At 40.6% G+C, this 17,358-nt stretch overlaps 1 protein-coding gene across 1 annotated transcript; it reads left to right on the plus strand.

Moving 5' to 3' along the window:
* Window positions 1–12,697: 12,697 nt before the first annotated feature.
* LOC147866495 (RING/FYVE/PHD-type zinc finger family protein) lies at window positions 12,698–16,839 on the plus strand. Its single transcript, XM_087316949.1, has 5 exons — window positions 12,698–13,037; window positions 13,773–14,798; window positions 15,156–15,356; window positions 15,808–16,003; window positions 16,342–16,839. Exons 1-5 carry the CDS (start codon window positions 12,726–12,728, stop codon window positions 16,524–16,526), a joined length of 1,920 nt encoding a protein of 639 aa, XP_087173075.1. The 5' UTR covers window positions 12,698–12,725; the 3' UTR covers window positions 16,527–16,839.
* Window positions 16,840–17,358: the final 519 nt, after the last annotated feature.

The following is a 17,358-nucleotide window of genomic DNA, read 5'->3' on the forward strand; positions in this document are numbered from 1 at the left end:
AGGATAGAAGACCAGGAGTTCGTGCTGACGAAGATCCACACGGACGAGAACGGGTCAGATATGCTGACCAAAGTGCTCACACCCGACAAGCTGGAAGCGTGCCGGAAGAGGGTCGGACTGGAAAGACATCCCATGCCGAAGTGAAGGGGGAGCTTGTTGGGATTACGGTCCCTCCGGATGGGATGGTCAGATGTCCGGGAATCGGGAATGAAGACCCGAATGAGGAGTACCCGGTATCAGAGCCGGATGATGAAGACCCGGTTTCGGATCCGGATGATGAAGACCCCGGCTACGGAGCCGGATGACGAATGTACCCGGAGAGAGATCCGGATGCGGGGACATATTTGTGAATATGTTTGCCAAGGGCCCTCTAGGCTATACTTGTAAATAGCCCGAAAGTCATATGTGTATAAATATGACTTAGGGCAAACAGTTTTGTTGTTGTTGCTCATTTTTCTGTTTTCCACTTAGAGGGAGCGAAGTGAGAGCAGCCGAGAGAGAGAGTGAGAGAGAGAGAGAAAGGAAGAGGTCGACGCCTCTGTGTAATACCGCCGCCTGTGGCGAGGACAGCGAGCTCAAGGTCGTCGCCTTGCAGCTCGCCATTGTACATTCACTGCGTATAGTGATAGTTGGAGTCTTGCACTCCCGTGGTTTTTCCCGTCTAGGGTTTTCCACGCTAAACCCTGTGCATTCGAGTCTCTCTCTGTGTTTTCGATTTACTACTGCATTGATTCGCGTTTCCTCGGTTGTGGCCGAGAGGTGAAAGTTTTTTTGAAAGCGTAAATCTCTAACATTCTCGCCGTTTGTCGAAACGGCCACAGACTCTCTTAACCGCAACCCAGTCGGTCGTCAGTCCGTCTTCGGTTTCCAGCAAGGAGCCGACTTGATCCCGGTCCCGCTCGTCCACCGACTTGACGAACAGTAGGACCCGGCTCGTATCCAGAACGGTTCGGTCAAGCGCCGAAAGGCGCGCAAAGCGTTCCTCAAACTCCCGGAGGAGTGCCGACGCGTTTCTTCCCTTGCCGGGGGACTCCACCCATCCCATGAAGTCCCGTTTCGAAAGCCGGAGCGCGTCGTCCAGCCCGTATTTTTCTAGGAGTCGGCCTTCGAACTCCTCCCAGGTACGGCTCTCCTCCCGTACCTCGAGCACCTCCACATGGATGCTCGGCATCGCCACTCGAGGGAACCCGACAAGACGCCTCTCTTCCGGAATGTCCCGCATCAGCATTTCTGCCCCGTAGGACGCCAAATACTTCGTAGCATCCTTTCCGCTGAACCGGCCGATCGTACCGACGACCACCTCAATGGCTCTGTCGAGGGCGCCGGTGCCCTCGCGTGCGCTCAATATCTGATCCACGGCCGAAGCCATGGCCTCCGCCAGATCCGACCCCTTCATCTTCTGCTCTTCTGCCGCCTCCTTCACGTCGGGTTCACCAAGATGTCGAGGTACTCCTCGCGGATGTGTGGAATGAGGCGGGACCTCGGGGGTCTTGTACCGAAGAGCAAGAGAGAAAGGAGAAGGGAAGGGACCCACTACGTGCGAGCGTAGATCCACAGGGACACGGCCCTTCGATACGAAGACGCGAGCGGGGAAACCAACACAGAGAGGCACGAAGGTATGTATGTATATATATTAACAGAGACAAACAACAAGAAGCGCGAAGTCGGTTACAACCGAACAGGCCGGCGAACAGATGCCGATGCCTGTTCGCAAACGCTCAGAAAGAAAAGGGGTAGGTTGGAGGTGCTGCCGGAAGCACTCGGGCATTCCTCAGAGCAGCGCGAGCCTCCCGAAAACCTGCACAGAAAGAAGCTACGGAGTCTTGGAAGAGAGCGAAGCCTTCGGCCGAAAACCCGACAACACTTCGTCCTCTCTATCGTTGATCCCCTTCCTCCTTCTCGTCTCCCTCCTTTTATAGGCAAGAAAGGAGTCGTTTCCCATTAACTTCCTGCCTACCGAATCTACCTACGTAGGATCTTCTATGTACCTAATTCTCTCTTACGTACAACATAAGGCGTACGTGCATGAAGAGCCGGTTCCTACGCTCCGGTGCACCGATTCCGCTTGTGGACGGTTTTCTTCACGACAACGCTCACATACATATGTTACGTATGCGTATGAGGTGAATACCTCGATTTCGTTGTAAATGATGTGTTTGGTCTCGTATGCGTAAGAGGTCAATACCTCAATTGCATATTACGATGAACCCTTATTTTTGGATGTTTCGTTTGCGTTCAGTTATATACCTCGATTACGTATCTCGATTATATCATTTATGGCTATTTGATGTAACGATTTGTTTAATATACGCATATGTGGTCACGTGTATACGTATTTGATCGTATATATGTGATAATATACATATGTGTATATAAGTTATTACATGATTTTAATATGGAATGTTTTCCTTTTCGGGGAAAGGATCTTGGTGGCCGCCCTCACATTTTTGTGAGAATGGCATTTTCACCATCCCTTTTGCAACAAGTTTTTGTTGACATCCCCGTTGGTCACTTTGATATTTCGTTACGTAATGAAACAATCATAGCCACAATAGTGTTGAGTACGTAGGGCTTGACCCACTTCATGTGAGGTCGCTCCTATGACACACATATCCAACATCCCTCCCTCATTACATGGATACGATGCCACCATGAGATCATAAGAGGCATTCGCAATGACGTAACCATGTGATGGGCCACGTGGGCCTACTACAAAAAGAGGGCTCATTTGGCTTGACCATTAGGTTGCACTTTGGCGTATGCCATCGTAATTACGAGACTTGAGGTTAGGTAACGTACCAACATATTTTGTAGTAAACGAGGGGGAAATAAGGATTCTTGACATATATGTTTCTTTTAAAAAAACATATATGGGCAAATGCCTTGCATATCTCTTATACGCATGAAACATTAACCATTCAAGAAGAGCAACCTACTTGGTTGGCTCCATTGTTTAATGCATTTGTTCTCGAGGTCTCGAGTTCAAATATAATCAAGACCATACAACATCATTGATACATTTGACTATAACACATGTTTAGACTTGAGGTCTAAGTGCACTTCGGGTTCTCGTAATAAGACTTAAAGAGCCGAAACCACATATGTGGGCACAGAAACATAATTTATTGTTAACATTTTTTTCGTGTATAAACCACTCATGACGCGAACATACATGGTTGAGCCTTGGGAAGCTATCATGAAAAAATCAATATAGAGATCAGGGAGAGACATTAATTTGTCACCCCCATGGTTTTTAAAACACCTTTGTGTTACCAGAGTAACTTGATCTTGAACCTCATCTCATATGTCTAGAGGGGTATTGATGTGAGATCATGATAACGATTAATGTTTGCCCATGATATGTTTACATCATGACATGATGTTATGACTATTTGTCTGACCTTATCCTATTTCTTTGCCAGAAATAATCATTCAATGACTCAAAATAACGACCTGATGCCATCTGCTCAAGTGGAAGGAACTCAAGGAAATCCTCATGGACAAATGTCCATTGAGATGTATTTTTCACAAATAACCCAATACCTTAGTTTCACCGCTCAACAGATGACCGAACTTCGACAATCTCAAAGTGCTCTCGAGGCACATGTCATTAGTTTACAACGTGAGACTAATAGACCTAATGAGCGACAGGGTGAACCATCATTTGTCGTTAAGCCATTTACCAAAGAAAGAAAGGAAAGAACCGAATAAGCAATCTGCACGTGGCTGGGCCGATGGGAGTCTCATTTTGAGCTCTATCCCACGCCAGATAGTACGAAGATTGCATATGTCGGCCGAGAACTAGGGGGTAAGGCCGCCGCCTGGTGGCGTTGTCGGGGTAGTTGTGGTTCGTGCGGCGAAATCGCAGGGACTAAGGTTAAAGGGAGTTGACGAAACTTTTATAAGGCTTTGCGCACAAATGTTAGGAAGATTAAGGATAAGAAGAATAAAGTTTAAAGTAATGTGTGAGAGAGAGATGAGCATAGATACCCAAATGGATGTAGCTCAGTTGGTAAGGTTGCCCAATGGAGACCAAGTGGTCATGGGTTCAACCCCTACATTCCACAGTGGCATCTAGTGAAATTGAGATGAAGTATATAATAGAGAGGTGAGGAAATTGGGTTTCGAACCCAAGACACAGTGTTTGTAGTGTTATCGACTTACCATTAGGGTAAGCTAATTACAATAAAAAAAGAGAGATGAGCATAGATAAAAGATAGAGAAAATTTATGATTTAAGAAGAAAGAGTATAAGATATGAACATGATTATATTAAGAAAACAAGTTTTTACCAACATTACAATGCTTTATGACAAGGTGAACCCTTTCTCTACCGACTCTTGATTTGAACCCTCGACTCGAACTTGGAAACATGAGCCTCTTCACCAACAAGCTAACTTGTTTATTTCATTAATTATGTTCTAACTTTCTCTTGATTGATTGATTACCCTATTTTCCCTTGATTCATCCCTTAATTCCTTGCCTCTCTTTATAGATTCTGTCATGCATATGATGATATGGGGGTGCATGTAATGCATGTGATGCATGATCGCCATTTGGCGTACATGCTTTACATGTGATGCATGATAGCCATCATGCTCATCTAATAGAAATGTATGAAGATACACATGTCATAAGTATGGTGATAAAAACATAACTATAGAAAATAACTTATCCTAATGGTATATGCTTCGTCCTTGGTGTGTGAGGTTACGGGTTCAAGTCTCTCAAATGTTACTTAATACAATATTCAAGTTTCTTTTTATATCGTGAAGCAAATCCTTCACGACAGCGTGGGCTCCGAACTTTGGGGAAATTGCCCGATACATGGACAAATTTTGTCACAGTTTTTAAGGGCCAATTTTTGCAACCTCCCTCTCGAATCGAGGCAGCTCAAGTTTTAATGAACCTCTCTAGCAGGAAATTTTCTTCGCTAGAAGACTATGTCCACCATGCTAGAACCCAAATCCCAAAATCGGGTCTAGAAGGGGACAATTGGTTAATAGCTTGTTTTGTTAATGGCATCCCCAATTTGGACTATCACTAGATAGTGCACGATAAGGATCCAAAATCCTTCGAAGAGGCCGTTGAAATAGTTCTTCACTATCAACGCACTTCGAAGAAGGACCACAACAAACCCAACGAAGCATCTGGGGACTAAGCAGTCGCAATTCGCTGGGAAATGCAAGACACCCAACGAATTCATGGATCACGATTGTAAGCGACAACATCCTTTTTGCGTATTCTGCAAAAAGAAGGGTCATACAAAAGAGCAATGTCGAAAGCTCCAACGGAAAGAGCACGACAACAAAGCTAAAGTTACAGACCATAAAGGTCAGAATCCTAATGTCCTTCAGGTCTATATACATCATTTAAGTAATTGTCAATGTTCTTTCCCTCACTATGTATTGGGTCCCAATGATTTACTACGTGCAAACAGGTATATCAATGGATCTCTCGTACAATTTTTATTTGATTCGGGAAGCTCACACCCAGCTCACACAACTTTGTGAAAGATTGTTTGGTTCAGATATGGGGAATCCAACCCACCGTAAGTGATCACACCTATACGGTGCACTTGGTTGATGGAAGAGTACAATACATCAACGGGGCGATTCATTCATTAGGAATTTCTATTGATACTTATATAGAGGAAGTAGACTTCCATGTAATGAATCTTTGTACCACTGATGTAATACTGGGTTATCCCTAGTTTTATAATAAAAACTCTTCTTTATCTATTGATTGGGTTCATCATTCAATAACTTTTGTATTGAATGATTGTACTCATTTTATTCAATGTGTAAAAAAAACAATCCCTCTCGATTGTTTCCTCTCCATCAATATCCGAGTTATTGTGTACTTGATCCAGACATTCACGTTTACAATATCGATAATGTCTCGGTTCAGTTAACATATTTTGAACAACAACAACTTGATGAAATCTTAAATGATTTTCATGATGTTTTTCTGAGTGAACTACCATATGGGTTACCTCCTAAACGTAATATAGACCATCGCATAGATATTGTACCTGGCGTTGCACCTATAAGTATACCTCATCGCGTAAGTTGATCTGAAGAGGATGAGGTATTTAAGCAACTCAAGGACTATTTACGAATGGGTTATATACGTTATAGTAAATCTCCATGGGGTGCACCAATTCTCTTGGTTACAAAGAAAGAGGGCACATGGCGTATGTGTATTAATTACCGACGCTTGAATAAAGTGACGATCAAGAATTCGTATCCATTGCCCCGGGCTGACGATCTAATTGACCGTCTCCAGGGAGCTCAGTATTTTACGAAACTTGATCTCCGTACTGGCTACCATCAAATACGTATAAGTGAGGGCGATGTTCCTAAAACGGCATTTCGTATGCGCTATGGCCATTATGAGTTTTTGGTTATGCCTTTTGGTTTGACCAATGCTCCGGTTACATTTCAACAAGAAATGAATGACATTTTCCGAGAACAACTTGGAAAATTTGTCGTTATTTTCTTGGATGATATTTTAGTTTATAGTCGTACATTACAAGAACATGTTAAACATGTTCGCTTTGTTTTACAAACATTGCGTGACAAACAATTTTATGCGAAGATTTCAAAATGTGAGTTCTTCAAGAAATCAATTACTTATCTTGGACATCTCATAATCGAACGAGGAGTTGAAATTGATTCTTCTCGCATCGAGAAAATTAAGCTTTGGCCTACACTTCGGAATATTCGAGAAGTTCGATCATTCCTTGGGTTTGTCGGGTTTTTGCGAAAATCCCTTCGTAATTACTCCCAATTGACAACGTCGTTTACTGATCTTCTAAAAGGTCAAATGCGTAAGTCTACAAAACCTATTGTCTGGAATGCTACACTAGACCTCGCCTTTAAGGAACTCAAGGACCTGGTGTGCAGGGCTCCTTCACTTCTTTTACCTGATCCTTCAAAACCTTTTGAGGTTGAAACTGATGCAAGCAATTATGCTATAGGTGTTGTCTTATATCAAGATGGTAAACCAATAACATTCGAGAGTAAGAAACTTGATTCTGCTCAATGTCGGTATACCGTTCAAGAAAAGGAATTATTTCCAGTTATACATGCGCTCAAAACATGGTGCCATTATCTTTATGGAAATCGCTTTGTGGTAACTACGGACCGCGAGTCCTTGAAATATTTTTGTGACCAACAAGACCTGAAAGGTCGTAAGGCACGATGGGTTGGTCTCATCCAGGACTTTGATTTTTCCATACGATATCGTAAAGGTTCCATGAACACTGTCGTTGATGCACTAAGTCGCATCCGTGAAGTTAACATGCTTAGCTTCACTGAAATAACATTAGATCTTTATGATCACCTTCGAGGAAAGTATCCTGATGACAGTTATTTTGCAAAATATTGGGCAAGAGTTGAGTCTGGAACAGACACCATCACATCCTCGAAGGAATACTTCCACATTGCTAACGGTCTACTCTACCGTAATGGGAATGTTTGTGTTCCAGAGTTACGCGAGGTCAAAAAGAGGATTCTTTTTTAATGCCATGATGCACCCTCAGTAGGGCACCCTAGAATACATCGTACACTCGTTCTCATCTCCACTCAATTCTATTGGCCTAAGATGCGTCCTGACATACATAGTTATGTGACTAAATGTCACCAATGTCAGGTTAACAAAGCCGAGCGACTTAAATCTGCAAGACTTTTACATCCCTTGGACATTCCCAATAATAAGTGGGAAAGTATATCCATGGATTTTATTGTTAGCCTTCCTCGCACCCAAAAAGGCCACGATGCCATATGGGTTGTGGTTGATAGACTAACTAAAATGGCTAGATTTATTGCTACTAAAACCACGGTAACAGCTCCTGAATTGGCTTACCAATTCGTTGACGAGTTATTTTGTTTTATGGGTTATCGATGGATATCGTGAGTGATCGAGATCCAAAGTTTACTAGTGACTTCTGGACGCAAGTCTTTAAGAAGTTAGAAACTACATTGAGCATGAGCTCCACGGATCATCCTCAATCCGATGGACAAATAGAACGAGTAAATCAAATTATTGAGGACATGCTTCGAGCATACGTTGGTGCAAAACCAACAAAATGGGAACGTTATCTCCCAATTTTGGAGTTTGCTTATAATAGCTCCAAGCATACGTCGACGGGATATAGTCCTTTTATGTTGATGTATGGTTTTCAGCCACGAGCCCTGATTGATGTTAATATACATCATGATGAGTTGCGAAGTACGCAAAACTTTCTTCGGGATATGCAAGATATGTTGCATATTGCACGAGATAATATAAAAACAACTCAAGATAGAGCACGTTTTTATGCCGATCATCATAGGCAACCTCGTGTATTCAACCCTGGATAGAAGGTATTTTTACGTGTACCTCACAATTCTAAGACATTATCTAAGGGTAAGTGCGCTAAGTTAGCCCCACGGTTTTGTGGACCTTTTACAGTCCTCAAACGCATTGGGTCATCAGCATATCGTCTCGCTCTTCCTGATGGTGTTGAAATTCATCCAGTTTTTCATGTGAGTCATCTAAAAGAACTTCTAGGTTCTGGTGACAATACAATTATAACTGAAACTCTGGTTACTTCTGAAGAATTATCTTCTAAACCACATGTACCAGAAAGAATTCTTGATGTTAAAACAAAAAAATTGCGTACTAAAGAAATCCAAGAATTTAAAATAAAATGGATGGATAAATTAATAAAAGATGCCACATGGGAACGCGTATGTTACTGGCATGACCATATAATATCCTATGGTGAGAATTTACCGTAGTATTCTATACACGTGGATAAGTGTGAGGGTTAAACGAGAGTGTAAAGACGGGGAGGATTACTTTTAATCCTCAGGATTGAGACAACCCATTAGCCCAAGTGTGAACTTGCCTGAGGGCCTTGGGTATCGCTATAAATAAGAGGCCTAACTACCCTCATTTCATCATCTGGTTGACTACGTCGAGACTCTATCTTGTGGTGGGTCAACTCTTGTAGCGAGTGCGCCAACACCATGTATGACTCGACGCCACGACGGTGGTATGGGACGCCGATCGAGGCTCGAGTCCGTCTCGATCCCTTTGCTCGGGGGTGGTCGGGTGGATCGACACCCTTCTTTCTCTCTCTCCTTTCTATCTAGATCTATCTTTTATCCTTATTTTATGCTTACATTAGTTCATGTCTCTAATAGACCTCATAGATTTTTTCATGTGCGCAAGCCCTTCATCATGATATGACTTAGTTTGAGCTATTGGAGGTTTGAGCTCAATGTTGTTAAAATCCACCAAATATGTATGTGTGTGATCTCATATGATGTCTTCTTGTATGCATGTGTGATTGCTATAGATTTCAATTGATATGGTTTGTTTGATGTCATCTTATATATTCATGTGTATAAGTACGAACATTGTGGGTTTATGAATATGTGAATTAACCCACCGCCACATGAACTACACAAACATAAAAAAATGTGTCTAGGTCCATTCATATTAGAGGATAGGTACATATATTTTTTAAGATCCATATGAGAATGTTTGTGATCGATGGGATGGGTTGAACACATAGAAAGAAGCAAACTTGGGTTTTCTAAAATTTGTGACTTAAAATGCTTTGGTCTGAACCATCAAATGGTGTTGAGAGCATATATGTGTGCAACTTCAAGTGAAGGAGCCGTGGACACAACAATTGTACAAAAAATAACAATAAAAGAAAAGTTCTAGAGATCAAATGAGTAGTCATTCACTTTGCAATGTTGATGACTCTCAACAAGAGGGTTGTATGAGATGGAACAAATGTATGGCCCACTAGTAATTTTAGAGTTGACTATATTCACCTCCGTTTACCATCCTAACCCTACATAAACCAAAGTGTAAAGGAGCATTACATCAATACCAATTGTCAAGGGAATTAATCTCATATTCTTTGGTTTTGATAACTTTACAAGGCTTAAGATTTCCAATCCTAGAATATTAGTTATAGGCCATATTGTCGTATGTGGGGAACCAACCTTTTATTAGGTAGCAATGTCTAATGCCCAATGGGCTTGTGATTTGAAAATGAGACTTTAGGTTTCCAAATTGTGTAGGATGGCTAGAGTTCTCGTGTAAAAAGGGCCTTTGTGTGCCCCAATGTGAGGGTTACCCTTTGGTCCTCATCCTCTCCCATTTACATCCACTAGAAGTCACTTTACCCCATGTCTCTTTCCAATGTTAATTGATTGGGATATAAATATTCCTTATTTGGCAATTATCTATTTAACTAAGATGAACATGCATATTATTAATAGTGTTGTATTTAGGTGTTTGTGTGTGTTAAGGTGCGTTTAACTTAAGAAGCCCTCAAGTCTTCCACAATTACATGTAGTGGAGAGGTGAGTGTTTATATGTGTTAAAGTTTAACTTAAGAGGTCATTAGCATTGGGGAACAACACCACGAATTAGTGACCCTCGGAACCTTAACACTCCAAGAGATGAGTTGTGTTGGCCCCTTTGAGGAAACTTAGTTCAACAATCACCAAAGAAGTGAGCTATTGGTCATGCCAAGAATGCAAGGGACCTTCGACACACTCATCAAACTAGGTGGTTGTAATGAAGTAGTGAGTAACTGTCATGAAAGAAAATATGACCCCACCTTATGAGATTGAGCATGCACCCAAACATAGAAAAGTTGGTGTGCTTGAGGTAATGGCCAAGAAAGTGTTGCACAAACAAAATACCATCAATCCCATATGTTGTCCCAAACTTAAGTAGCCTAGAGAAGAAATGATGGGAAATGGCTTTCATGGGATCCTTAACCTCCCACTATCGTGGATAAAATGTCTCAATGGATGAGTTGAATTGGATAAATATTAAGTTGTAAAACCTAGAACCTAAACCCTAATACCATTGCCACTGCAAAAGTAAAGAACATGATAAACAATCATCACAATCTACATCCATAACCACTTGAGCAATGATATCAACAAGACAAGAAGAGAAAGTTAAGAAACATTAGGAATATTGAAATGACTCTCCTCAAAGCTCGAGAGGGCTCTAAAACTAACATCGATAATAAGCTATAAACATTCGGGATAGAATTGGCCATCCAATTAGAACAATTGCAACAAGAGGTCGAATATATATTGACAACTATGCAAGAATAGCAAGAGAAAATGTAGGAACTCCCATATAAACAAACAATTTTAAATCACCCAACTATAAAGGAGAAGGCAAAGGATTTGAAGATTGTAGTAAGGATGAAAAATGTGACATGGCTTGGCCTTGAAGGAGGTTCATAATGAAAATGCAAAGAGAAGGAAAGTGGATCAAAAGCCATATGTTCAATCTTTGATAATAGGATAACCAATTGTTGCTATCAAAGCACCAATATGAAACGCTCCACAAAATGACTAACATAACTTGAAGCCCAAGCCAAGCTCTTCATGTACAAAGGCTAAGGATCGAGATAAAATATGGTCTTAGATGCTCTAGACATGTTGAAACCAAGGGACTCTAAACTAGTAGAGAGCAGAAGGTTGAGGTTGGATAATGTTATTCTTTGTGAGAGGAGGACATCTATATTAAAATCCTCGTGAAGGTAGCCTCATATGTGTCAATTGTCCAATCAACATAATGGGCATTGACCTAGGAGGATCTACAAGCCCTCCTACCCAAGAAGGTTTGCAAAACCAACTATGGAGAAACCCGAAGAAAGCTAGTAATTTTCACGCACGAAGGAAAACACGCACCACACCTTTGGGGCAAGAGTATAAAGCATTAGAAGAAGATTAATCTTTGTGGGAACGAGTGACATGGGAACGAGGAAAATGATAGAACAAGAAGGATGGTGACGAAGAAAACATTGGTTTACATCTAGGTGGAGGTTGCCGATAGCTATGGCTCTTCGTGGAAGGGAGCTAGCAAGAATAGGTCATTGATCAAGTGCGGTTATGGTTAATGCATTTGGTTTGGTAGTTGCTCTTCTGCAAACATAACAAATGAGACTTAGACCAACTCCCATATCAAGCTACCGACACACACACACACACGCACACACACACATGCACAAACACAAGGTCTAACAACAACGCTCACGATTATCATTTGGGTTAGGGTGGGTTACAACCAAGGTCTCTTCGAGACAATTCCAAACGAATGCATCTGGTCAGGTGCTCAGTTCTACCAAGTAGCTTCTCGCCTAAGTTAAACTAGTATAGTTGTATGTATAGGTAGAGTAGAGGCTCTCGACGAGCACAAGCAATACTCTCCTCCTCTCGATTCTAATTTCTACACTCCAAGCTCATAGCCTCATCCTGAGAAGGGGAAAATTCAAAATAAAAATAAAAAGATGAATAAATAAACAAACAAACAAACAAATAGATAAATAAGCATACAAGCAAGCAAGCAAATAAATATATTAAAAATAAAAATAAAAAGATGAATAAACAAACAAACAAACAAATAGATAAATAAGCATACAAGCAAGCAAGCAAATAAATATATTAAAAATAAAAATAAAAAGATGAATAAATAAATAAATAAACAAACAAACAAACAAATAGATAAATAAGCATATATGTATATGTACATGATACAAACAAACAAACAAGTAAATATATTAAAAATAAAAATAAAAAGTTGAATAAATAAATAAATAAATAAATAAATAAGTAATATATATATATATATATATATGAAGGGTGTGTGCTTTTGGGCGAAGAGAAACAGAGACAGTCAGAGACAGAGATGGCGTCTCGCGACGATGAAGAAGAAGAAGAAGAAGAAGAAGAAGAAGTAGTTGAGGAGACGACAGCGAGAGAAAAGAATAATGATAAGAAGAAAAGCATATCGATACAGAGAGAAAAGCCGACGCACGCCCCCATGATTTTCATGGGTGGCTATGAAGAGATCTCTATGGCTATGGCGGAAGAAAATTCGAAGGCGCTATTTGCAGAAACGGACATCCCTAAGCCTAAAATGCCCATCTGCAAAATGTGCAATGGTTTTCTTGTCTCTCTACCCTGTGGCCATGATGGTTGCCTCCGTTGCTTGCAGAAGGCAAGTTCACAGCTTTTTAATTTTATTCTGTCTCCATTGTCTGAAATGACGGCGTGCCCCTTCTGATATTTGTTTTTAGAAATGAAAGGAAAGAACATTTGTTTAAAAAAAACAGATTTATTTCTCTTAGGAGGGGGTCTCTTTGTCACGATTATATATATACACGTACTTTGAATCAGAACCATATAACTACAAATCAGAAGCACAAAATTGAAGAGATGATATTGGTTCTGATTATATTTAGAACAGGGATGTTTTTCCTCATCAAAACTGGTTTTTATTATTTATTTAACCACTGAAGAAAAATTAGTATAGAGGAGATGATATTGGTTCTGATTATATTTAGAGCAGGGGATGTTTTTCCTCATCAAAACTGGTTTTTATTATTTATTTAACTACTGAAGAAAAAATAGTATAGAGGCTATGGATCCTGATTCCATCAATTCCCCTTCACATGAAAGGCTATGGATCCTGATTTCATCAGTTCCCCTTCATATGAAAGGCTATGAATCTGCAATTATTGCTTCAATGGGAAGGAGGTTCAATCCCATTGATCCCTATTTCTTCTGTTGAAAATTTATTTAATCTTTTTTGCGGAAGAAACCATAAAAAAAAAGGAACAGGTGATACGGATCCTCATTGTACTTTGCAAATTGTAGTTGAAGTCTCAATTTCTCATTTTCGCTCATTCATGTATATTTAATGCATCTATGGGGTGTCTTATTTGCTGTGTAGGTGCAATGGCGGTCTTCTTCTCTATTCTGCCCTTCGTGCCGAACAAACTTCCATACAGATACCTCACTCTGGTTAGATTCAAATCTCAGAGAAACACTCGCTCGGGCTTCCATACTGGAGAGCGATGCAAATTATGCACAAAATGAAGCAGAAGTCTATTCGTCCCATAAGCAATTGAAGGATGGAAATGCTTTATACTCGGAGAGGGGTGCAGATGGCGTACACAATGCAATGGATGTCTATTCATCTCAAAAAGAAATGAAAAACGGAAGTGATGGTAGAAAATACTTTGTATATGACCATCCATTACCAGAGGAAACAGGTTCTTGGATTCCGGTATCAGTTCCACCCACATGGCATTCAGGGAAATCTGAGGGTGAAAATTACTGTGAGGGTCATTTCTTTCCAGAAAGATGCAACTGGCGAGATTCTCCACTTGATAAGAGCACTTTAGCCCCTGATCTGACTACGTGGAGGGTTCTAATTGAGGTGATAGCTTTTCTATGCGGAGCTCACAAGTCAAAGGGAAGACATAAGAAGAGCTCACAATACGATGCCTTATTGTGTGCTGAGGATCTTGATTATCTAGCCTTCTCTTTGTCCGGTCAAATGGAAGAGGATATCAAAACAATGTCATATGTATTGGCGTCGGAACCGCCCCAATGGCTTCCAGATAGTATGCAACAAGCATGTATGCAATGTGAATCTCAATTCTATCCAATCACATGTTCACGTCACCATTGCCGTTACTGTGGAGGGATTTTCTGTGGGTATTGCACATCTCAAAGGGCCTTATTGCCAGTTAAATTTCAAGAGAAGAGTCCACAACGTGTGTGTGATTGTTGTTACGAGAGATTGGCACCGGTTCAGGGGATATTGATTGAGCAAGTTAGCAATGCTGCTCAATTGGCTACTCATGATGTGACTGATTTAAGTTGTATCCGATCTTGGCTCAATAACCCGCTCGGCTTAACGTTGGAGCATGAGATCTACAAAGCAACAAACACTCTTCAAGCTTTTTCACAGGTGGGTGTAATCATAGATAAGGAAAATTAGTGAAGCTAAATGTGTCTTTGGTTTGAGTTATTGGGCGGCTATTGTCATCTTAGCATATAGGAGTGAGGGCCATCTTTGGAGACTGGTTTTTATTGTGAAGATGTGATTATAGCTTTGGAAGGCAATGCAAAAATAGCCTTAGTGGAAATTTGGACTTTCAGTTAATTGGCAATGGCCTACGTGGTTGGTATAGTATTATTAGTCAATGGAACCTGAAATCTGCTTTTAGGCCACTACTTATCCAAAAGAAACTATAAACCTAAGGTTGTTGTATCGGTTAATGAAGTTTAATCCCTTGGTAATCACATAGTCTTTACTCTAATGCAGGTTGGAAAGCTGAAGGCAGAAGTTGGGATTCCTGATGCTATCTTGAGGAGCTCGAAAGGCCTTGCTATCTTTACAGTTCTAAAAGTGGGAGCAATGGTCACATATAAGATGGGCACTGGATTGGTTCTCGCCAGACGTCCAGATGGCTCATGGTCACCTCCTTCAGCTATAATTTCATGTGGTGTTGGATGGGGCCCCCAAGTAATCATAGGATGAACGAGAAGAACACCAAAATACTCCTAGGGATCTTATTTTTGGATATTTACTAGAATACCTATATGTTTCCAAAAATCCCAGGATTTACCCCTGAAACTACAAACATTTACCAGAATATCCCAAGTTTTTAAAACGATTTTACCAGAGTATTCTTTTATAGGAAAGATTACATACTCTAGAGGGGTAGGTATACTGGTAAGTTTTAAAACCTCAGAGGTTTTGTGGTTAATATTGGAAACTTGGTTTCTTCTGGTAAATTTTGAAAACTTATGGGAATTACTGGTAATTTTTGAAAAATGTAGGTTATTGTGGTAAATACCCAAGTTAGGGGTATTTTGGTGTGTCTGCCTCGGTTAAAAACACTTTATCAAATTTTTTTTTCTGGCTTTTCTCGATCACCTGTGATGAGCTGGATCACTGTGAATCTTTGAAATAGGTAGGTGGAGAAGTCACTGACTTCATAGTTATTCTTCGCAATGAAGCTGCGGTGAGGGCGTTTGGTGGAAGGGTTCATGTTTCACTGGGTGCTGGTGTAAGCGTTGCAGTTGGTCCAGTTGGGAGGAGTCTGGAAGCCGATTTACGAGCTGGAGATGGTGGCACTGCAGCCTGCTACACTTATAGCATGAGTAAAGGTGCATCCTGTGAAGAGAGAAGGGCATTAATTTGGAATTTTGAAATTATGAGTGATACTTTGGGGATTCCACAGAAGAGTTGGAGATTTAAACTCCCTCGTATATATGTTTTTCTTTAATGGGCAAGGGCGAGTAATTTCTGTAGCATTTTTGCTCGATTTGTTTATATTGGATTTTTTTTTCTTGTGGCTCCTTTTTTGTTAATTTTTCTTGTTGTGGATGATGGTGTTGCCTCTCCAAGGGCAAGAACCCACATAATTCATTAGCTTGGTCAATTGACCCTTGAATGATGAAACGTGGCTGGAAATGTTTCACTTATCTTTTGTATTTTGTATCAGGTGTGTTCGCTGGATGCTCTCTCGAAGGTGATATCGTAATGACGCGTGCCAGTGCAAATGTACAATTTTACGGGGATCCTTCTATCGATGCTGCAGAAATTCTTCTAGGTTCCATAAAACAACCCAAAGCCGCAGTCCCTCTATATGTGGCATTGTCCGATCTTTTTCGGAAATCCCGTGCTTGAGAGAGGTCGACTTGTGTGCCTGTCAATATGTACATTATTGTTGATAATTGCTCATACTGTACCTTAGGTTAGCTGCTAATATATTGCCACAATTGTTGATAACTGCTCATAAAAAACTGTGATAAAATATATCCCACCATTATTGCTCATTGCTCTAGGTGGATGTGATAATATATATCGCCAATTGCTCATAGCTTGGAAAGCGTATGAAAATGATAATTGTTGCTCCAAATGACAAAATGGAGATGGTTAAAAACAATATGATGTACATGTATGCAATTGAAAACCAAAATAAAATGTCTTTGCTGGTGTATTATTTGTGTACTTGAAGATGAAGTCAGATGTCTGAGAGGTATTGGATCTCTTTTCTTTGGCCAGTATTTTAAATCTTGATTAACGTAACACATGACACCTCAGTATTTAACAAAGAGAGGTGTTGGTCATGCCTATACTCCAATAGTAACACTTTGGGTGCCTCATCAATTGAGGATTGAGTTGTATCTCACGTGCTTGGGCCAAGTGTAGAATATGTAAATGGTTTTAGATGGCTTTTGAAATTCCCTTTGGCATAGTTGGGCACAGTTCTATGGTTATCTCATCAAAATTGAGAATCAATGGCTTCTTTCTTATAAGTGATTCATGTTTCCTTGATGTTGCATCAACTATTTGCTATGTCTCACTTACCTAGTGTGCTTGTTGCTTTCCACCAATGTTGCTAAATATGAGTACTCAGAGAGAGAATAGAAGAGTGATATTGAGTTCTTCGGACCATCATGATACAATTTAGCATCCTCATGTCGCAAAATTGATGTGAGGTTATTTATAATACCTT

Source organism: Azolla caroliniana, unplaced genomic scaffold (assembly GCF_043228905.1).
Source record: "Azolla caroliniana isolate FFs.n. ecotype wild unplaced genomic scaffold, voAzoCaro1.0.p SCAF_3, whole genome shotgun sequence".
Taxonomy (NCBI): Eukaryota; Viridiplantae; Streptophyta; class Polypodiopsida; order Salviniales; family Salviniaceae; genus Azolla; species Azolla caroliniana.

Bases quoted from the DNA above. Each gene is read 5' to 3' on its own strand.
- LOC147866495 (XM_087316949.1), top strand. From the start codon at position 12,726: ATGGCGTCTCGCGACGATGAAGAAGAAGAAGAAGAAGAAGAAGAAGAA. The intron at 13,038-13,772 runs GCAAGTTCACAG...TTTGCTGTGTAG, and splicing joins GCCTCCGTTGCTTGCAGAAG to GTGCAATGGCGGTCTTCTTC. The intron at 15,357-15,807 runs GTAATCATAGGA...TCTTTGAAATAG, and splicing joins GTGTTGGATGGGGCCCCCAA to GTAGGTGGAGAAGTCACTGA.